This window comes from Sitophilus oryzae, unplaced genomic scaffold, assembly GCF_002938485.1.
Source record: "Sitophilus oryzae breed Bouriz unplaced genomic scaffold, Soryzae_2.0 scaffold_942_pilon_pilon, whole genome shotgun sequence".
Classification (NCBI taxonomy): domain Eukaryota; kingdom Metazoa; phylum Arthropoda; class Insecta; order Coleoptera; family Curculionidae; genus Sitophilus; species Sitophilus oryzae.
Window position 1 is genome coordinate 2,045,597 of NW_022147575.1, and position 23,702 is coordinate 2,069,298.

Below are 23,702 nucleotides of genomic sequence, written 5' to 3' on the forward strand. Positions count from 1 at the left end.
TGAAAACACCCCGTAATTCCGAAACGGTAACAGATATCGATGTGCGGTTTTCACCATGAGCTCCAGACACCAATATTAGTTTTCGTATCTCCTATAGAAAAGGGGTGTTTCCCTTTAAAAGCGTCGAATTTGACCCACCCTGTACATGATTATAATACTTTTATTTCATATTACATAGGAAGCTGACAGTTCCTTGAACAACTATGACGTCGACTTTGCCGATTTGGATATATATTTTAAAAACAACTTGACAGATTTAAAAACTCAGAACTATACAAAGGAAATCATACCCTTTTCAACAGATTTCTCGGATGCGGTAAGTTAGTATTTACTTATTAAAAAAATACAAAACTATTACTTAAAACTAAATAAAACATATACATATATATTTCACACTTAGATTTCTAATTACGTAATCGAGGGCGCGATTTTTAAATTCATTGTTGCCAACCATGGACATATTCAGAGCCAGGCTGACTAACTGCAATTTAAACTTCTCGCTGGGCATTCAGGTGATAGCTCTGCTGTAAAAAATGTCAAGTTGTCACATTTATTTATTTATTTCCTGACATTGTCATTCGTTTTGACACTTTAGTTTTGTATTACGAGTTTTTGGATTAAATGAATTATGTTGTGATACTTGAAGCTTAAAAATGTTTACTAGCATACCTTGCAGTCGAACATTGTTCTTTTTAAAACCTCTTTTAGTGTGAAGTGGGTGCAAGATACCTTAATAGCCGTAAAAAACTCATCACAACTTTATTAGAATATTTTAACAGGAAAGCGGTAGTAATGACCCTTTATGTCCCTTAAGTGCTCTTAAAAAGGTGAGTTTTGTTGATGTAAATAGTAACTGTTTATATATTAATAAATAATTTATTTTTGTTTTCTAAAATATTTTGATTAAAACAAAATATATAAAAGAGGGCAACGCTGTGCCGGTCAAGCTTAATCACGTGACTAAAAGTTTATTTGATATAAACTGTAAAAGATTATCACACATTAGATTTCAGAAATATTTTCCAGATTTTTATACGAAAAGCAAAATATAGCACAGGGTGTCCCACTTAAGATTGATACAAGCCAATATCTTGGTTGTTTGTTGAGCGATCTTTTTCATTTTTGGCAGGAGGCTGTATGGCTATAAGACGTACATTTTGCCCAGGGTAAGAAATGCGATACCTCATAGACGTACATTTTAATGGGGTTTGATATTTTTCGAGTCAAGAGTAAACTACCCTTAGGACAGTATTTATTTCAAATCTGATAAATTATATTGAATCCTCCTTAGCTAAGATACTTAAGTTCTAATTTTGATAAATATTGATACAGGGTGCGTCATTAAAATAAGGCATTTTTATTTTTATTATTATTTTTTTAAGTACTTACGACGCCACTGGATAAACAGCAGGTTTATTATCAATAACCAATTATAACCAATTATCAATTAATAATCGATTTAAGTTTTCAGATAGCTTCCATAATAATTAAGATACGATACAAAAAAAATAAATATTTTCAATTAATTTTGTTTACTTTAAAAAATTGTTTTTTAAGTTTGCTAATACAAATGAATAAAATGAGTTACAAAGTAATTTAAAAACCGAGTTTTCAATGGAATCTGATATATGATTTTTATTCCTTTTATTAAAGAATATTTTAAAAATCCAAATAGTTATTTAAAACAATCAATTTTAACTTTGAAAAATATGCTCTAAACAAAGATTTATAAAACTATAACGAACTAAAAGTCAACATCTTCGACCAAACCACCATAAAACAACGATTAATTGGTTATAATTGGTTATTGATAATAAACCAGTTGTTTATTCAGTGGCTTCGGAAGTACTTAAAAAATAATAATAAAAATAAAAATGTCTTATTTTAATGACACACCTTGTATCAATACTTATGAAAATTAGAACTTAAATATTTAGGTAAGGAGGATTCAATATAATTTATCAGATTTAAAATAAATACTGTTTTAAGGGTAGTTTACTCTTTACTCGAAAAATATCAAACCCCATTAAAACGTACGTCTATGAGGTCTCGCATTTCTTACCCTGGGCAAAATGTACGTCTTATAGCCATACAGCCTCCTGCCAAAAATGAAAAAGATCGCTCAACAAACAATCAAGATATTGGCTTGTATCCATCTTAGGTGGGCCACCCTGTATATTGTTAAATTAAAATATAGCTATAGCAAAAATTTGTCCAGGCTATAAGCTAGTTATCTAATAAAATGTGTAATACAACAAATTTCAATACAGTTACAACAACGACAATTACGTACGATATCAGACGCATTACATTTTGTAAGATCCAAATGAAGAATAATGTCTGGGTCATAGGCCATACATTTTCCATTATCATTCTAACCTAATGAACCAATATACAGTCTTTTTTTATCTTTCCACTCAATTGCTGCGGATATATTAACACTTTTCTTACCCAACGAGGTGCGTTGCAACTGCAGTTAATATTTTACGAGTTCATTATGGGAAATTTATCAAATTTATCACCGGGTGTTGCTAAATTTTCGCCAATTCGACGAAAGTAGGACCCATTGCGTATGTAACATAGGTCTAATTCGTCCCAATTTAGTCTAATCGGAGTTTTTTTTTAAATTGCCGGGTTATTCAATATGAAGATCGTGCTTTCGACATGCTTTTGGTAATTATTGATAAGTGAAAATGGTATTTAGGCTGTTAGGACACGAGGCATGTCATTTTAGGTCGTTTCGTCAGAATTAGATATTTTTTTTTCTTATTAATAGTCTTACAATAAAGTACATTTTAAAAAATAATCGTAAATATAATATATAATATTAATATACAGGGTGGTCCGAACTGTATTCCGGAAACTTCGGCAGCATATTCTGCAGATAAAAATAAGTAAAAAAGTTTGTATAAACGTATGTCTTAAAATGCTTAGTTTCGGAGATACAGGGTGTAGAAGTTTCATTTTTATTTCGATTTTTTCCAAATAATTTCTGAAATCACGTCAATATTTGGACGAAAATTGGTGTATGGGAGTTTTTTAACATGAGAAATTTGGATTTTGATGTCAATATGACTCCTACTTGTAGAGGGCGCCACCTACATATTTTTTAACTGGTTTCAAGAGTAATAACTTTTCGTCCGTACCTGTATGAAACTACTGAGTTAAAAAAATACACATTTACGACATTTTTTACATAAAAAATATCTCTTGGCCAAAAATCGCTACGAGTAATGGTTCTCGAGGTATTTGGAATCGAAATTATCAATACCTGTCATCACTGACATAAATTAAACATGTTGACTAAATAGTTATTAGACTGAAATCATAAATTTGAAATGTTTTATGCAAAAAGTTCAACAGAAACTGTTTTATCATCATTTTTTCGAGAAAAAAATTATATATGATTTAAAAAATAAAAATTTCCCAAATTTATTTTTTCAGTCAAATAATAATTACCTATTCGACGTGTTTATTTTATGTTTAAGAGACATTTTTTACGTAAAAAGTCACAGAAATGTATATTTTTCAGTAGTTTTATATAACCACTAAGTAGTTTTATACAGGTACGGACGAAAAATTATTGCTCCTCAAAATAGTTAAAACGTATGCAGGTGTCGTCCCCTACAAATAGGAGTCATATTGACATCAAAATCAAATTTCTCATGTCAAAAAATTACAAGACACAAATATTGACGTTACTTCAGAAATTATTTCGAAAAAATCGAAATAGAAATGAAACTTCTACACCCTGTATCTCCCAAACTAAGCGTTTTAGGACATACATTTATACGAACTTTTTTACTTATTTTTATCTGCAAAATATGCTGCCGAAGTTTCCGGAATACAGTTCGGCCCACCCTGTATAATAAAGGTCAAATGATTTAAGTCTTAAGTCTTTGACTTAAATCATTTTATTTCGAATCAAGTCATTTTTGTCAAGACTTAAATCAATATAACGTTATTTAAGTCGTTTTTATGACTTAAGTCTATATTTTTGACTTAAATCATGATGATCTGCAAGTTAAGTCAGTAAAATGACTTAAATCAATATAATTACCCTCAAGTTAAGACAACCAAAATTAAATTTTTTATTAAATTTTAATATATTAATTTTCCTTTATTGTAGCGATTTGTTTATTATTGGTTATTGTTGATTGTATGTATAGCGATTTTCTTACTAGTATCATAATATTAATTTATTGTAGGTACAGATGAGGACTAAAAGACTGCTTACAGTTTAAAAAGAAATTCATAAAAATTTATATAAATATCTGACTTAAGCGTTTTTTAAAAAGACTTAATTTTTTTAATGGCTTTATAAAAAGACTTAAATCTGTTTCTATTTCTGAAAAAGGATTTAAATCACAAGTCATTTTGAAAAAGACTTAAGTTTTAAGTCTTAAGTCAGCTTTCGACACTGAACCAAAAGTCGACATAAATATAATGAAAAAGTTCATTAATATAATGAATTAAATCATTAATTTTGAGCCGATGAACGATTTCATTGGCACAATGAAAAGTAATTCATTAACTCTATGAACTTTAAGTTCATTAAATCAATGAACAGTGTTCATTAATTTGAAGAACACATTCATTGGTGCAATGAACAGATTTCATTAATATAATGTACCTAAATCCTTATATTAATGAACCATATCATTAATACAATGAAATAATTTCATTACCTGTTTAGTTATACATTTAAAAGTCGACACTATTAGTAACTCTTGTTACACCATATAATCGATGATGAAGATCGCTGTCATTGATATGAAATGTCATCGATAGTCATTTCCCAGCCAACTACCTACTAATAATTCTACTATAAATAGATTTCCATTTGAACAAGCCCTTAGCTACAAAGGTAACAAAATTACTAATAGTGCCGACTTCAGTAAATTTTTCCATTAGAGATTATTAATAAAAAACAAGTGCAATAAACTAATAGTAATTTATTAAACTCGATATAGCATATACAAATTAAAAATAAAAAAATCGAATCGACGAAGAGAATAGTAATGTTATTATCAATTTTAGGGTAAATTATAATCAGAAAATTAATTTACCAGTCGATATCCTGAGGGATTTCTATAAAAAGACCATTTCTTCATTATATTAGCTGTATCCTTAGACTTGATAACGTCTAGACGAATTTGCAACAGGCTCTCCAAGTAGCATCAAGTGGGTCCGATATTAAATTGTCGAATTTGAGGGCTTGAACGCAGGTCTCAACATCTTCTTCCGGTTCTAAAAGACGTATAAATAATTAAAATGCCAAATATTAAAAGAACATTCGAATTTACCATAATCAGTTCCATGCCTCGACTTGTTACTATGTTTTTCTTCTTTTTGTTTTTATCTTCTGAAACATATTTGGAAACCGCTGTTTTAATGAATACCCACACCAGAGATCTCACACAGCGGAATTTGATTTGACAACACAACAAATTAACTACAATACGATAGGATTTTTATTTAAAATATTGAAGAGAGCACTTACCGCTCTAATGAAACTAAAGCCTCACTGAATAACTCAACCACACAGACGTTATTAAAGTGCCAAAGTAACCGATCAACATGGCGGACATTTAAGCCCTAATATTTTATTCATGATATTAATAACCGCGTACATTAATATAATGTAGTGTGTTCGTTGTATTAATAACATTGTTCATTGTCACAATGTACAACTCATTAATCAATGATTTAGTATATTAATATAATGAATATGTGTTTATTAAAGTTTCAGCACTAAAATAAAGAACGCGTTCATTATATTAATGAAAATCTTACATTAATTTAATAACCAGATTTTCATTATATTGATGAAATTAGATTCATAGTATTAATAAATCGGACATCGATCTATGATTAACAAATCATTATATTAATGAAAAAAATAATTTTGTCCCAATGAAACAACAGTTAATAATCAATGTACAGGATGGGTCAAATTGTACGCTTTTAAAGGGAAACACCCTTTTCTATAGGAGATAGATGAAAACTAATATCGGTGTCTGGAGCTCAATTTTGATCAAAAACATGATGGTGAAAAGTGCACATCGATATCTGTTACCGTCGGGTGTTTTCAACAATGTTTATTTTTTAACAAATCGCTGTAACTTTTTTGCTATGGAAAATTTTGTATTTCTATGAAAACATTTCCAAAGCACCTTTTTACGCAGAATTTAATGGTTTAAGTATAATTTTTTTAAAATTAATAATTTAGCAGTTATCAACAGAAAAATTGATTTTTTATTTGGGACACCCTGTATATTTTTAATGAACTAAAAAGAACTTAAAATTACCTTTCCAAAAATATAGCACACTTGATATTTTGGTATAATCCCCTTCGAAATACAGAATTTTTAAAAGTTCGCCACTTTTAACTAGTAGGCTTTGGACCCCTTATTGATGATATGCCCCTAATGAAACTCGAAAACATATTTTTCCAGCAATACGAGGCACCGCCTCAGAACGCTGAAGTTGTCAGCAAATTTTTGCAGCCAATTTCAAGAATAATTGAATAGCTATCCAAGATCCCAGCCGTCTGCCGTCGAGGAATCTAATCCTATGGATGCCGATATCTATGCCGTATGGATCTAATCCTATGGACATCTTTGCGGAAAAATAAGGGTCCTTATTTCTAAATTGCCCGTATAATCTAGACAAGAATTAGAAATACTTGGCAATTATGAGAGGGTATCTTTTACCCCCACTGAGTTAATAAATTCCGCGAGAAATGTTCAAAAACGACCCCGTCTGTCCATATAACAGAAAACGGTTGATATATCGAACAACTGTAGTCTTGGTTTGCTATTTATTTTTATTGTTATTAGATATAGTTTAAATGTGTTCATGTTGGTTAAATATAGTTCAAATTGTTATAAAATTCTGCATCTCTCAATGCAAATATTATTTTCGTTTTAATTGATGTTCACAGCTAGAATTTTTTTGCATTACAGCCGGCGCCGTTCAAAGCCTACTTATTTAAAGTGGACGAACTTTTATAAACTCTATATCTCGAAGAGGAATCGAGCAAAATAGTAAGTGTGCTATATTTTTGGATAGGTAATTTTAAATTATTTTCAATAAATTAAAAATATACAGGGTGTCCCATATATAAAATTAAATTTTCTGTTGATAACCCTTAAATTATTAACTTTAAAAAAATTATATTTAAACCATTAAATTCTACGTAAAAATGTGCTTTGGAAATGTTTTTATAAAAATACAAAATTTTCCATAGCAAAAATGTTCAAGCGATTTGTTAAAAATGCACATTTTTAAAAAACACCCCGTAACTCCGAAACGGTAACAGATATCGATATGCGGTTTTCACCATCATGTTTTTGACAAAAATTGAGCTCCAGACACCGATATTAGTTTTCGTCTATCTCCTATAGAAAAGGGTGTTTCCCTTTAAAAGCGTCGAATTTGACCCACCCTGTACATTAATATTATGAACAATATTTTTTTCAGTGGAAAAATGACTTAAGTTTTAATGGCTTAAATATGATTTAAATAAAAAAAAAACTTTTTTCCATAGCAACTGTTAAAATTGCCTTATATCTATCAAAAATAGTAGATAAAATAGTACTTTAACCGCAAGGGTAGATTAAATGCAAGAAAAGCAGTGCAAAGAAATTTCACGACACATTCTGGGTTTAAAATTTTTGACTTTTTCGGTTTGTCACCGCTACATGACTGCTTCAATAAAGCTATGAGCTTGCTATATCTACAAAGTTTAGATGTTACTATACTACTACGGAAATTTAAACGGTATAGCTTAACCTTATCTTGAAATATCAATGTTTTCATTGACCAGTATTGTACTTTTTAGCATTGAATATAGTCCGACCATAAACTGGACGGTTGCATTTTCTTTTATTTTTCAGAAGAATATGCTAAAAGTATGTTTTCACTTGATCTTTCTTCTCGCACGTTTTTTAATTGCTTCCTTTTTTGAAAATTGTTGTATTCTTTTTCATAAGTTATTCGGGATTTAAATGGAAGTAGTTTGGATATGGCATTTGTCGCCTCAGCATGAATATCTGTTGGTAATTTACTTATTTAGTTTTGAGCCATTTCTGGCTCCAATTCAATTGACACGAAAGAGAATTAAAAAATATTGACTCAAAACTGACAACTAAAGAGACAGCTTTATTTATTTGTCAAATTACATAGAAACCAACGCCAACCCAGCACAATATTTTTCCTACTCATAATAAATTTCGTGAAATAATAATTTCTGAATATTTTTTTAAAACGTAACCCGCGATGGAAAAACTATTGTTTTATACACGACGATAAAATTGCATTATCGTCTCCCGAAATAATTTTTTTCGGTCGACGATAAAATACCATTTTATCGTCTTTTGTTGTATAAAAAATAACTGTTTTAAAAGTTTTCTGTGAGTTTGCAGCTCTATTTACGGTATAGTTAATAATTAATCGTATAGGGAAAATACATTTTCATTTTCAAGACAAGTTCGAATTTATCGTAACCAAACTTCCTTTCACTTTTTTTATTCTTTGTAAACTAAACTGTCTTTCAAGATTATTATTAGTCAACGCCAAACGCAGGTACATAATAAGTAATCTGCATAAATAGTGCTTGAATCGGTCGGTACGCTGTCAAGGATTTGTTTTTCGCAGAAAATTGCCCAAGACACACGCGGGAAAATCTGTATTATTATTAATTTAGCGCAAATCGAGTGAATTTCATGGTTAATTTACGTTTACTTTTCGGTCCCAGTCGATTTCAGTAAAAGGAGACTGGAGTCTAAAATAAAGGCATAGATATAAAAAAAGGAATAAAAGTACCTATGACATTGAACCGATTGACTTTTTTTATAGTTAACGTTATTTTAAGCATACAGTATCCGTTTACACCAGTTTTAACAGTAGAGGGTTTACTTTAATTACAAAAAAATATCAGTTTGTCTAAATATAACATTCTGCATTATTAGTTAACAATATTGCATATACCGGGTGCGTCTCAAAAATGGCTCACCCTTTTTTTCACCTTTTTGAGTATGGTTTATTTGAAATTGCAACATTCGATTCATAACGACAATTTGATTCGAAATACCAAGTATGTGGTACCAAATTATTCTTAAAAAAAATCTTTTTCGAAATATGCTAATGAGCCACCCACTTTCCATTTGAAAAAATTGAGATATGATTAATAATACGATTTGGTCATCTTTTAACCGGCCAGGACAAGACACTAAAAATATCAGACGGTCAAATCTATTTTTCCAAGACTAAAATTTAGTGTTTTTAACACAGCCATGGCACTCTAGATTGAAATTTTAAATACAATTTTGTTTTAAGCGAAAATGGCAAAATAATTTGACATATGATATGTCATTCTATTCAGAGTGCCATTTTCTATCGAATAAAGAGAAAAATACGGAGGGCGTCATTTAAAAATCAAAAGTTATAGTCATTTTCGGTGAAACAGGAAGTGGACGAAAATAATTGAATACGTCCAATCAATCCTAATTTATGTCATATACTAACATACCGAAACTCGTTTTTTATCTGAAAAAAAAATAAGTTATAGGGGTGAGCCACTTTCAAAATGCACCCGGTATATACATATTGGTTTGCATTCAGTTTCAACTTTCAACCTAATAGATATATCAAAAATATCTGAACTGATTTTTAATTTGCAGATTATAAGACATTTTCTAGTTTTAATCATTTTCCAGTATTTGTATCATAATATTATTATACAGGTTGGTCTAAAAAATCGGTGTTTTGGTGTTTTTTGACACAAGAAATTTGATTTCGATGCCAGGATGACTCCTACTTGTAGAGGGCGCCACCTACATATTTTTTCACTTTTTTAAAAAGTAATAAAGTTTTGCCCGTACCTGTATTACACTACTGAGTGAAAAAATATACATTTATGTGGTATTGTATGTAAAAAAGTTCTTTTGGTAAAAATCGCTACCAATAATATGGTTCTCGAGATATTTGGAATCGAAATAGTCAATACCTGTCATCATTGACAAAAATTAATCATGTTAACTAGATAGTTATCAGACTCAAATATAATAAATTTGAAATGTTCTTGTGTCCAAGATTCAACAGAAACTATTTTTATCATATTTTTTTCTGGAAAATATTATGATTAATTTAAAAAAGAGTTATCAACTACAGGTCATGCTAAATAAACTTTTAGTCACGTGATTAAGCTTGACCGCCACCCCGTTGCCCACTTTTATATATTTTCTTTTAATCGAAATATTTTAGAAAAAAAAAATTAATTAATTATAAATAATGTATAAGCAGTTATTATTTACATCAACAAAACTCACATTCTTAACAGCACTTAAGGGACATAAAGGGCCATTACTACCGCTATCCCATTCAAAATATTCTAATAAATTACAATGAGTTTTTTACGGCTATTAAGCTATCTTGTACACTTCGCACTAAAAGAGGTTCTAAAAAGAACAATGTCTGACTGCAATGTCTGCTAGTAAACATTTTAAAGCTTAAAGTATCACAACACTATTTATTTAAACGAAAAGCACAAAACTAAAGTGCCAAAACGGAATGACAATGTCAGGAAATAAATAAATAAATGCGGCAACTTGACATTTTTTACAACAGAACTGCCATCTGAATCCCCAGAGCGAAATTTAAACTCCAGTATGGCTCCGAATATGTCCATGGTTGGTAACAATGAATTTAAAAATCGCGCCCTCGATTACGTAACTGAAAGTTTAATAATAACTGATATCAAATATAGGTACACATCGGGACAGGTCAACTCTGTGTATAGGATTTTAACGTGTAAGACAGTGATGTAGGCAGCTTAATGGCAAATCAAATGTATTAAAAAGAGAAAAAAGTTGGGTGGGTATGGGTGGGAACATTTCTTCTGAGCGGTATTGCCAGATTTTGCATCAAAATTTCAAACCGCATAAGTAGACGTTTCAAAAAAATGTGGCATCTAGGGTTGGATCTGGATTTTCAACAATTAGTTACTCATTTTACTACAACTGTAATAGATTACATTTAGCTTAAATATATTATCTTCATTTCAGTAGTATACATGAACATTTTTAACATAGTTTATTTTATTCTAATTTCTTTAAGACTATATATACTGGTCGGCAAGAGAAAATCTTGGGTCGTATATTTTAGTCATCATTTACCTACATGTCTAGAAGTGAATCGCTATGGCAATCTTGTAAGTCGGGGAGAGAAAATTATTACCTATCCACTTAATCCGGAGCTCAACTTCATACGCTTGGGAAAATTCTTGCTCTTTTCTCTTTGTTCATTTATACAATCACAGAGTCTATAGACTCTGTGCACGACAATCGGCACCCAAAGCCGTGTGTACGTTATCGGTTATATCATTAAATAAACTAACCAAAAATATGCTGTATTACGTAGTAAATGGTGCAAATTCTATTGTCGACCATTCTAATCAGTATTAAATAATAATGGAGTGAGCCAGTGTGAAGTGAGACATTAAATGATTGATCTTTTTGTTAAATTACGTGGTATAACTTAACACAATGATGAATCGTTTAATGTTTCATATGCACCTCCATAATTATTTAATCTGTAATCATACTGATTACATTGTTCAACAACAGAATTTGCGCTTTTAGTACGTTTTGGAATTAATAGATTATCTGTCTTATTATGCAACTAAGGATGTACGTGTCTACGTAATAGTGCATCAGCATCTCTCTCAATATATCGTATTGTACTGAACACGTTGACACACGAGAATCAGCAACCAAAGCCGTGTGTACGCTTCATTAAATAAACTAACCAAAAAATATGCTCTATTACGTAGTTACGTACATCCTCAGTTACATAATAGGACCGATAATCAATTAATTACATAATGTTGTAAATATCACAAATTCTATTGTCGACCGATCCGGATTAAGTGGATAGGTAATAAACTTCTCATTTTTCTCCCGTAATTTATAGTCTTTTCTCTTTCAGTATATCGTATTGTACTGAACAAACGTTGACTTTATTCTTCATACACACGACAATCGGCATACAAAGCCGTACGTTGTACGTTTTATTAAATAAATTAACCTTTTTGTTTATTTTTGGTTCGTTTATGCTTTATTTAATGATTGATATTATTTTGTCAAGTTATACCACCAAGTGCTATAAACTAGTACAAAATTAAAAAACTTAATTTTAAGTAAAGTTCTTTGAAATATATCTGTATTACTATTATGAATGAAAACTCTTATCCATTTTTAATTTGGAATTATATTAATTGCCATGTGTCATGTGTTAATTGCCATGTGTCATGTATACAAAGCCTTAAACTTAAAATATTAAAGTTTATTGTCTGACTTTTTGATATATTAATCCAATCAGCTCTTGTAGAAACACCCTAAAAATCTATAAATAATATTGACAAATATTATAATTAATATTGAATATAAATAAAAAATAATATTGACTATTACAGAACTCAACATCGTCAGAGAGAAACATATCAAACACGACGCAAGAAACCAGACAAAGGAAATCAAAAATTGACCCATTACTTCAAAACATAACCAGAGCATTTAACGAATCCAGAAATACCAGGCAGGAAACATCTTCGGAAGAAGAGGAAAGCAGCGAGGAAGATGCGAACATGCTCACAGGCTTGCTATCTTCGTTTTTGGGTGGTCTAAGTCGAGTAAGTTCAATAAAGAAAATGTTTCATTTTTTGCAGTGTATCTAAACATATTTTTCTCTATGTAGCCTGATGGAACAATAGATCTGGAAGCTATACTTGGACTTTTAGGCAGTCTGAGTACAGTAAGTACCATCCAGAACATTCTTTCAAAACGGAAGAATTCGTGAAACGAGTGAAATTTACATTAAGTTTAACATCAATTATCCCAACCCTCCGCTCATATCATATCAATATTTTTTAACGAAATATAGCTTGTTTTTTCACTAATACACATGACTTACGGCCATTTTTAAACTATTCTATATACAGGGTTGCAAAAAAAGCAAGAATGTTTTAAGTGCTTTTTTTCACCCTGTAGACTGGCCAACTAACATTTGAGAATATAGACAGGGTTGTTCACGCTATTTGACACGGAGTATTGTAGCCAAATGATTGGATTTTTAGAAATTGTGAGTGATTTGGATTTTTTCTGCAGGACTACTAAAACTACAATTTAAAATTATTTCCAAAAGGTACAGAGTGTCCCAAATAAATAAAAAACGTCGAATTTTTTTTTTTTAATTGAACACCCTGTATATTATTACATTTTTAGTTTCTACGTTTAAAATAAAGGTAAATTTGATTAAGGTTTACCGCACTTTAATCTTACGATTTTGTGAAAATGCTATAAAAACTTGAATGCTTGATATGAAATATACAGGTTGTCAACTGAACAGTTACTCATAAGGGAACAGAATGGCAACACTGCCTATTGAGAACGCATGCACTTATAGGGTATTCTGCCGACTCGTCCCAAGGTTATTAAATTATACAGGTTGCCTCGTAACTTGACATTAGCCGCCATATTGCGCGTCATCGTGTGGTACTCAGCAGTTTTCAGCTTGTTTACAAATAATTTTACATTGTTTTCCGAAGTTTTTCGTGTATTAAGTGCATTTGTGTGAATTATAGGACAGTTTTAGTGGATATATTATATTTTTTAAAGTTTTAGTGTACTTAACGTATTATATTTGATGAACTAGATAGTTTTTTTTAATTATTTATCAAATTTCCCTTAGAAATGGAAATCATTCCTACCTGTAACAGCCTATAATGTTCAGTATTTTTTTTGCTCAGTGATGAATATGTATAATAAATTATTTCGACTAGCTTGCGATATTTTAACATGGTAAAAAGCTAAAACTATTTTTTTTGAATATAAATATTGCTTAAAAATGTCAAATGGCAGCAAAAATAGAGAAAAATAAATAAAGACTTTATAGAAAAACAATTTAACTCGTGTAATTGTTATTATTATTAAACATTTTGTTAATAGTTATTTTAAATATCACCCTAGCTGACGTCATCGCGCCAACTACTGTGATTGGTCCAAATGTTACGAGGCAACCTGTTTAATATAATAACCTTGGACTCGTCCCGTCGCGTCGTCTATCGAGCTGGCCGAGGTTGCCATATTTCAACCATAAAGCTCTTGCCGCGAGTAATAAACAAATTAACAACCTGTATATTCATTTCTGTATGCGTTTTTAAAATTAAATATTGCACTGAATTTTTTCCATTTATTAAATGTTCTGTTACAATTAGGGAATGCAATCCCGCACCAAAATCTCAATCCCGCAAACCCGCGGGATTAAAGCAGTCAATCCCGCGGATCCGCAAAATTGCGGGACTGTAAATAATAGTCATACATTTGGTCCTAAATGATACAAAAGGCATTGTACATTTTGCATAGGACCACAATATATTGATATAGCCTGTATCTTAAACTAGCTGTACAGAAATTTGGACCGATGTATACAGGGTGTTCAAAAAATATATTTAATATTAAATAAACTTAAATTTGATTATAATTTATCTACTTATTTTATAAATAAAAATATTATTCTGATGAAGTTTTTTTTTTAACTTGTGTTAGTTATCTGCTTTTTTGCACTCTATATCAATAATTTTTTGGCATATGCAGAATGTACAAAGCTTTCTGTACCATTTAGGACCATATATATGACTAAAAATGCATATTTTTCAAAAAAAAGTCGTATTTTCCATAAAATAAAAAAAATTAAAAAACTTATCAAATTGTTTTTTCTAATTTCAATACAGATTAGTCGTACTTGGATTTGGATTTTTTAAAAATTTTTTTTGGACTAAAGATTTGGATTTTTTAAAAATTTTAAATTTGCGGTAAAAAAGACTCTCAACCAAATTTTCACACTCTTATAAACCTCTTATAAACACACTCTTATAAACCCTGTATACGAGAATTCGCTAAATATATTTTCGAAAACCATATAGCATCTTAATCAAAATAGATGCGTCTAAAACCTGGTCCAAACCGCATCCCAAAATATTTTTTAATTCAAGAGATACCTATTCAACTTTAAATTTACCCTAAAATTTTTCTTGTCTCAATAATTACATATGTCCGGCAGTTTATTTGACGAAATTGTCTACAAGTACTAGTTAAACGCTTTTCTTCACTTACGCACATACGCCAGAAGGAAATCTAACAAGTAACCTGTTTGTTTCACTCATTTTTAATGGCCAAGCCGTAAGGGGAATCCCCCGAGTTCCGACCGTCGACGCATCAGCCCGGAACGAAACGGTTTGACCCTGATCGAGATCGATTCGGTTACCTAGTAGTAATGGGTCGATCCCGCGGATCCCGCACGCTAAATCCCGCAACTTTGATCCCGCGGAATCTCAGAGGGATCCAGCATCTGCGGGATTGCATTCCCTAGTTGCAATAATAAAAATAATACTACCTTATGTGTGTAAGTGTCTAAAAATTTATTTTAAATAATTACTAGCTTTAAACGGCAATAACTTGCTTAACTTAGCCACTTCAAGAAAGAAAACTCCATTGGATCCAGTGGTTCTCAAAATTTAAGCAAAAAAATCCTTTTTTTTTGGAAATTTTAAAAATAAAATAACTCGGTTATTTTGGACTTACTTGAAAAACGGTAAAAAGAAAATATGTTTCTCTTATAGAGATCTTGAAAATATTTGCACTTATTTAAAACTCACCCTGTGTAAATCAAACAGCGAATTCGAGAGACAATTTATTTTAAACTTAGTGTAAATTTTACCTTTTCCCTTATTTTACCGATGTTACTCTTTATTTAGTCTATAAAAAATTTATTTTAAGCAAAATCCAGATGGGACCTACGATTTTTCTGGACTCACAGAACTACTTAGAACCTTCTTTGGTGTAAGTATAGAAGGATTTTAATATTAAAATACTGTTTTTATTCAATTTAAATCAGATTTTTATTGTTTTTTAATCAATATTATATAAAATAGGGTACAGATGGAGGATCAGACGTAGGAGCATTTGCTGGAGCCCTGATTGGTGCTGTAATTAAGGGCATAGCCAATCCTCCAGGAGCAGTAAGTTATATAATAGGTCTTATAAAAGTATAAAGTTCCTTACTAATTTTATTTATATTATTTTTTACAGCAATTTTTGAAATAAACTCAGATAAAAATAGTATTTTTATGCAGGGCGAGTTTTCTACGATGTGCTCTATGGGTATCTCGAAAACTACTGGAGATAGAGAGTCGGTTAAATGGGAAAAGAATTGCAGTTTTGTGGGGTCACAAATAGCGCCTTTTAGATTTTTAAAAAAGTTCATGGCTTACTAGATATTTCGTAAAAAACAAATTTTGGCTATTTTAAAAACTATCCCTAATTCCATTATAATCTATTTTAGACAGAAAGTTTTTAGATAAAAGTTGTAGATAATCACATCCCTAATGAGTTTGTGTACTCCATTTTTTTCTAAAGCCTGTCATTTTTGACATATGACACAAACATGTTTTTTTTTAAATGGAAACCAGAGTTGGCCATGACTTCATAAAAGGTGTCATTTTTTAAGCTTTTCAGCGATATATGTTATAATATGTTTTTTTTTCAAAATTCTTGAATTATAGCCAACTCTTATTATTTTTAAACAATTTCACTTAGTTAGCCATGGAAACAAAATCAATCGTCGTTGCTGAATCGTCGTATCAGAAATTGTAAATTAGAGTAAACAAAATTTGTAAATATGAATTTATTTTAGAAAATATTCAAAAATCCGCCATTGTTTTGTGTACATAAATGCATCTTTTTACAACTGAATTACTAGCTATTCTCACAGAACGACCGGTCGACTTAAACTTCTCTAGTACCGCCTCTTCGAGTGCCTCTCTTAATTCATGAGTTCTTTTGTAAACCTTGTTGATAACCACACCGTATAAAAAAATCTAAAATGTATAGGTCAGGTGATCGAGGAGGCACATGCAATTGGGCCACCTCTTCCTATTCCTGAGTTTGAATAATTATAATATAAATATTTTTTAACATTTCTTTCATTATGGGGGAGTGTGCCATAATGAAAGTCATGTTGGAACCACTCTATTGGTGCGCGAGTATCGAAATTTAACTTGTCTTGAAACCCGTTCTCTAAAAAACGTAAGTAACGTTCACCGGTAAACGTTTCCTCGAAAATGTATGGCCAAGAAAAGTTAAATCAAACATCCTACTAAAAATTCATATTTGCAATTTTTGTTTATTTTAATTTACAAAGTTTGGATGTGACAATTTCACATTTCTGAGAGCAACGACTATTGAACTTGTTCCCATGGCTAACTAAGTGAAATAGTTTAAAAATGATAAAAATTGGCTATAACTCGAAAAAAACATATTATAGCTTATATCGCTGAAAAGCTTAAAAAATGGCGCTTTTTGTGAGGTCATGGCCAACTTTGGTTTCCATTTAAAAAAAAACATATGTTTGTGTCGTATGTCAAAAACGAGAGGCTTTAGAAAAAAATGAAGAACACAATCTCATTAGGGATGTGATAATCTACAACTTTTATCTGAAACCTTTTTGTCTAAAATAGATTATAATGAAATTAGGGAAAATTTTTAAAATAGCCGAAATTTGTTTTTTTTTTTTGTAATATCTAGTAAGCCATGAACTTGAACAATTCTTTCCCCATTTAACCAACTCTCTATCTCCAGTAGTTTCCAAGATACCCATAGAGAACATCGTAGAAAACTCACTCTGTATATTAATAAGGTAACAAAGAAAATCCCTATAAACGAATCTGACTCACTCCATAACCTATTTTTTCAATCATATACGGCGCTATCCGATCCGTACCATATAATATTTCTGTTTTAGAAAGGAGCCGGCATACTGTCAGGAAAGCTTGCATCGGCTATCTTGCCAGCCTTGAGTGGTCCGGTAAGTGTACAATAAAAATCGGCCTTTGGTGAACGTTGGTGGTAACTGGACATACTAGAGTAATACTAGAATAGGCAATTGCGGTTTATCGTGGTCCCGCCCTCGCTTGGTACCCCTCTTCTACCCGGCAGGAAGGAAAAACCAGGCTGAGTACGGTCACGTAAACGGAAAATATCTTCAGAATTGAAAAGATTTTTTTTTGATCAATTTTAATAGAAAAAAGCCACACCTTGTAATTACAGTATCAGTAACCTTAAATACAGTTTTCGTTATTTTTTATAATCCCTATTAAATGAAATTAGTTTTGTCCACGACCACTTAATAATAAATCAATAATCTACTTCCTAGCTGAAGGAATATGGTGCCCATATTTGTAGTAGAGTGAAATACAACAGCTGATAACAGTGAATTATGATAAATCACACTTTGCATTTACTTACTTGTGTCTAGCCCTAGCAGGCAACTATTAAGCCCGACCAATCACGTTAGAGTTTTTAAATAAATAAATAAATGCCTTTATTGTCAAAAAATTTTTCAATTTGTAGACAAAGGTAAACTAACCAACAAAGTAAAAAAACAAGGTACACAAACAAACAAACAAAAGATAATACAAAACATTATACAAATAATATTGTCAGTCTTATTGTTAAAATAAACATTTATAAATGTTTATAACGTCAAAGAACAAAAAAATAAAAATAATATTCTGTTTTTGACAAACACAAATGAATTAACACCCTCCAAATAACCACGCTAACCAACCTGATTGGTCAAGCTTAATAGTTGACTGCTAGGGCTAAACACTTCTCATTTACTTTACATTTGTTGCTATGCCAACGTGACACTCAGAGCATCCCGATGCGCGGCGTGGATGATTTGACGTTTTTCTTATCTTTTCTTTTTATTAATTTTGACGTTTAAAATTGTCAAATGTTAAGTAGGTAGTGATTATTAAGTGGCATATCAAGAACTCGTTTAAAATCAAAAAATGATTTATAAGAGTGATAATGAGCCCTGTACACCACCAGAGATAGCAGAGGCGGCCAAATTAACAAGTCTTGAATTGCTACCACAAAAGTCTAAGCATCATTACATGTCTGCCTATAAAAACTTTCTAGAATAGAGGATTGCTAAAGGCATAAATTCGTTTTCCGAATCCGTGTTATTATTAGTATATTTTGTTTTCATTAAATAAATAAATAAATAAATAAATGCCTTAATTGTCAAAAAAATTTTCAATTTGTGGACAAAGGTAAACTAACAAACAAAGTAAAAAAAAACAAGGTACACAAACAAACAAACAAAAGATAATACAAAACATTATACAAATAATATTGTCAGTCTTATTGTTAAAATAAACATATATAAATGTTTACAATGTCAAAGAACAAAAAAATTTAAAATAATATTCAAAAATATTTAGCCAGTTTATAGCAAAATATCAATGACCTCTAAATAAATTAATTTCGATGTCATTAGTAAATATAGCAATAGCAAACATTAGACCAGTGTTTTCAAGATCAAATTCGATTTTCAATTCAAATATAATTCATTACGGCGTAGAAAGCCTTGTCTAGTAAATAAGAGTTCAATGCTTTGCAAATGAAAAAAATGATGTTATGGATTTGATTTCAAATGGCAGGTGATTGTGCATTTTTTTCGAGTTGTATAGTATTGAACTTTTAACTAACTCTGAGCGTGGGGTAGGTAGATAAAGATCTTGCTCCGCGTTCCTGAGTGGATAAGTGTGAGATGACCTTCCTTGAGAAGCTGATACATGTTTACCTATTAGGAAAATGGATTCAAATATAAATAAGGAAGGAAGAGTCAATATTTTTAATTTTTTAAAAAAGTTCTGCTGTTTAGTCCCAGTGAATATAGAACAGCTCTCTTCTGGAGCCTGAAAATGCGGTCAAATTGAGTCGCACAACACGTACCCCAGAATGGAAGGGCATACCTGAGGTGCGACTCAAAAAGTGCATAATAAACAGTTCTAGCCACTGACAAGTTAAGCTCCTTAGAAACAGTACCTTAATGCAAAACAGGCAGAGCTCAATTTTTTGACAAAGCTTCGATATGTATGTCCCATTTCAGAGAATTGTCCACAACAAGCCCCAAGAACTTTACAGATTTGACGACGTCAATGGTGGTGTTGTTAAGTACAAAAGGCTGCAACGAGTTTTTATACGACAAAGCTTTAGTTTTAGAAATGTTGAGAGTCAGGAGGTTCGAATCGCACCAAGATTTAATGGTGATTAAGTCATTTGATATAATCCTATGAAGTGCCGTGATGTCCTTGTTGTTCCAAGTGAAGCTAGTGTCATCCGCAAAAAGACATATTTTGCCACTGATGTTTATGTTAGCAATGTCGTTAATAAAAAGAAGAAACAAAATAGGGCCTAGTACTGGGCCTTGTGGTACTCCACATTCTATTGGCTTGCTAGAAGACAACGTGGTATCCACCCTCACAAGTTGACTTCTGTCGCTCAGATACGACTTAAACGATTCGAGAGATGATCCCCTAACCCATAGTGCTGCAGTTTATTAATTAGGATCTTATGATTTACACAATCGAACGCCTTAGAAAAATCACAGAAAATTGTTGCTGTAGAATGATGGTTGTTTAGGCTGGAGTAAACTTTATTAAGAAGGGAAAACATAGCGTCATTTGTGGACTTGTTGCTTAGAAATCCAAATTGATATTCACTAAGTATTTTGCACTTAAACAGAAAAGATACCAGCCTTCTTTTAACCAACCTTTCTATGATCTTAGATAGCGTTGGAAGGAGTGCAATTGGCGATAGTTAGAAGCTTACTCTTTGTCTCCTCCTTTATGCAGAGGAATGATTATTGCCGTCTTAAGACATTTTGGAAAAATACCATTTTGGAACGATATGTTTTTTAAAGTTGTTAGGTGATTCAGAGTGCTTTCTGGCAGATTCGAAAACATTTTTAAAGTTAGCCCGTCGGTCCCAGAAGAGGATTTATTTTTGATGATATTAATTGTACTGCGAAGCTCTTCTAAAACTGCGAGCGAAAAAAAGAAACTGTGTAAGTTTACATTATCATTAAAGAGATAAGAAAGTGGATCATGAGGAAGACATATGGTATTAGTTAAGTTTTTCGCTACATTTACAAAGTAATCGTTAAGGTTCTCAGGCGAGGTAGAGATATTGCTAGACGAAGAAGCTTTGTTTCTCAACTCATTCACAATAGACCATGTTTCCTTAGCAACATTACCAGAATTGACTATTCTCCTATTATAATAAAGGTCCTTAGCGGCTCTTATAGTCTTATGATAAATTTTTCTGTATAGTTTTACGTATTATTCACAAATTGTAACGGAACAAAAATCAATCTCCTGATTGACTAAAGAATGTTGGTACGATATTTTCATGCAAAGGAACTTGAAATAATATCAATGAAATTCAAATACACATATAACTTTAAATGAAACATAAATTACCAATTCTAGTTACACAAAGCAACAAAAAGTCAGTTGCTGCTACTCCAATTTATCGTTCTCCAACAACTGTACTCAACTAAAGTTGGTAGAAGTATGTTCTATTGCAAAAAACTTGAAGCAGCATCACTAAAATTCAAATACATATATGCCGATGATAAATAAAACACAAATTACCAACTTTAGTTACACAAAACAACAAAAAGTCAGCTGCTGGTGGTACGATCTATTATTTTTCATCAAAGTTATTGTACCAAAGGTGGTGAAAAAAAGTACTAATATACAGGTATGTCGTAAAATACATCTAATAATCAACTTCCCAAATATTTGCAAATAGAATAGTTCGAGATGAGTGCGACTCTCGATGCATATAAATAGCAACTGATGATATTGACGTTTTTATTATCTTTTAGTTAATTTTGACGTTTGAAATTGCCAAATTTTAAGTAGGTAGTGATATTTTCCCCTAAAACAATGAATACAATAATTAATAATTAGATTAAGAAGATTAACATTAAAAATACAAATTCAAACACTCCTCATATATAATGGCAGTGGACAAAGTATAGTATTCAACTCGCAATTTATAGTCATTATTCACTAGGGCGACTTGCGCCCCTGCATAAATGGCTCGTTCAATAATATACTATTTATTGTCAATAACGTCAGTAAAGAAGTATTATTTTTAACTTGCATGCTTTCGGTAATTATCGGTATCTACACTGAAAAAATTAATTTGTGAATTTAATAATAATATTGAGGACTATTCCTCGCCACAGATTATTGTAGTAAATTTACCATCCGGTCTATAGTTTTACAATTCGTTTCTAAAATCGATGTATGACTAATTTGTGGCATGTATGTAAATGTTATAATACATCTTAATATTCACCAATATTTTTTGTGAATTTATGTAAAAAATGTGTATCTCATAGTAAATTTATCTTTTAAAATCGCCAACTTCTTGTACTACATTACTGTAGCGTTTTTTAAACCACTACCACTGCAAACGGCAGCTTTTCATCAGAGAGCAGTCGTGGATAAGGTATTTCACTAGAGAGAAAATTAATCAGTAATAATTAACAAAAGATATATAAATATTGGGCGCCAGGCATGTACAGAGAAAGAAAACACAGTTGTATAATACTTAAAACTAATGACTATATTTATTCATGATGAATTCTGATGGTAAATAGCATTGTACAATTTTAATAATTATTATAGTGGTTATTTATTGAGTAAAACTATGTATGTAAATAATATTAAATATGTTCTATGAAAAGACTATGAAAAAATACAATGCGTGTAACGTTATAGAAAATATAAGAAAAGTAGCATTACTTTATTTAAATTGTTAAATTTTATGCGGTGTTAAATCTGATGTGTTGCAACCTGTAGATTCTAGAATCTATGTCTCGTTATTCATCTGTTAATATAGCGCAATAATAATATCTATAGAAAGTAATACTATTACAAGGCGTAATATAATGAAACCTAAAATCTAAATCACATTGTAACTACTGCATCGACATAAATGTTCTTAATAATCTAACCACTAAATATAGTCTGTACGATATTATTTAAAATGTACGTTACTGTTTAAGACTGAAAATATAGAAAATCTAAAACATAAAAACTAGAACGTAAATCTACACTTAGCTGTTCTTTATGCAATCCTGCTTAAAACAGTAACATCGTGAGTTGGTCTCACATTTCTCTGTACTCAGCCATCCAACACAACCAAAGGGGCCAGAATGAGGACACCATGACTTGATACACCCGTAACAAACTAGCTTATAGCTGGGAACGAAGCAGCATGGGACTCAAGCTACATCCACGCTGTGGCACTTATATGTAGGAAAAAATCATTCTTACTGGGGACACTCGTCCACAGGACATCCGTACATAAGATAATGTCCGTACATAAGACACTACCCATTACCTTGGACACAGTCCGTTACCTTGGACACAGTCCGTACCTTGGACACAGTCCGTATCTTGGACACAGTCCGTATCTTGGACCCTAAAAATATGAAACTCTTGTTTAAAAACCAAACAAGGTCTAATAAACAAAATAAACCTACCTCAGAAATACTTCCGAGGGCTCAATAAATAATAAACAACATGTCCTTTCTTCCATGTGACATTCTGGAGGACAAAGAAAGGGACGCCAACGTGTCAGCAAAACACAAATACAAGTTGGGACATCCGTAACTCTACCCTAAAATATTCAATAATAATATCGAATCTAAAAGGATAATATCTCATCTTTACCTGTTGCTTTGAAATAGCAGCTGATTCAGATTATACAGCA

General features: G+C 31.2%; 1 protein-coding gene across 1 annotated transcript in view; it reads left to right on the forward strand.

Annotated features, from left to right (window-relative positions):
- Window positions 1-571: 571 nt before the first annotated feature.
- The window catches only part of LOC115890987, a 33,818-nt gene continuing 10,687 nt past the window's right edge, over window positions 572-23,702 (forward strand). Inside the window, exons 1-7 of the mRNA XM_030911366.1 lie at window positions 572-594; window positions 10,633-10,694; window positions 12,479-12,694; window positions 12,760-12,816; window positions 15,840-15,902; window positions 15,995-16,081; window positions 17,863-17,925. Coding sequence (XP_030767226.1) covers window positions 10,674-10,694; window positions 12,479-12,694; window positions 12,760-12,816; window positions 15,840-15,902; window positions 15,995-16,081; window positions 17,863-17,925 — 507 coding nt within the window. The 5' untranslated portion in view covers window positions 572-594; window positions 10,633-10,673. The remainder of the gene's footprint in view (window positions 595-10,632; window positions 10,695-12,478; window positions 12,695-12,759; window positions 12,817-15,839; window positions 15,903-15,994; window positions 16,082-17,862; window positions 17,926-23,702) is intronic.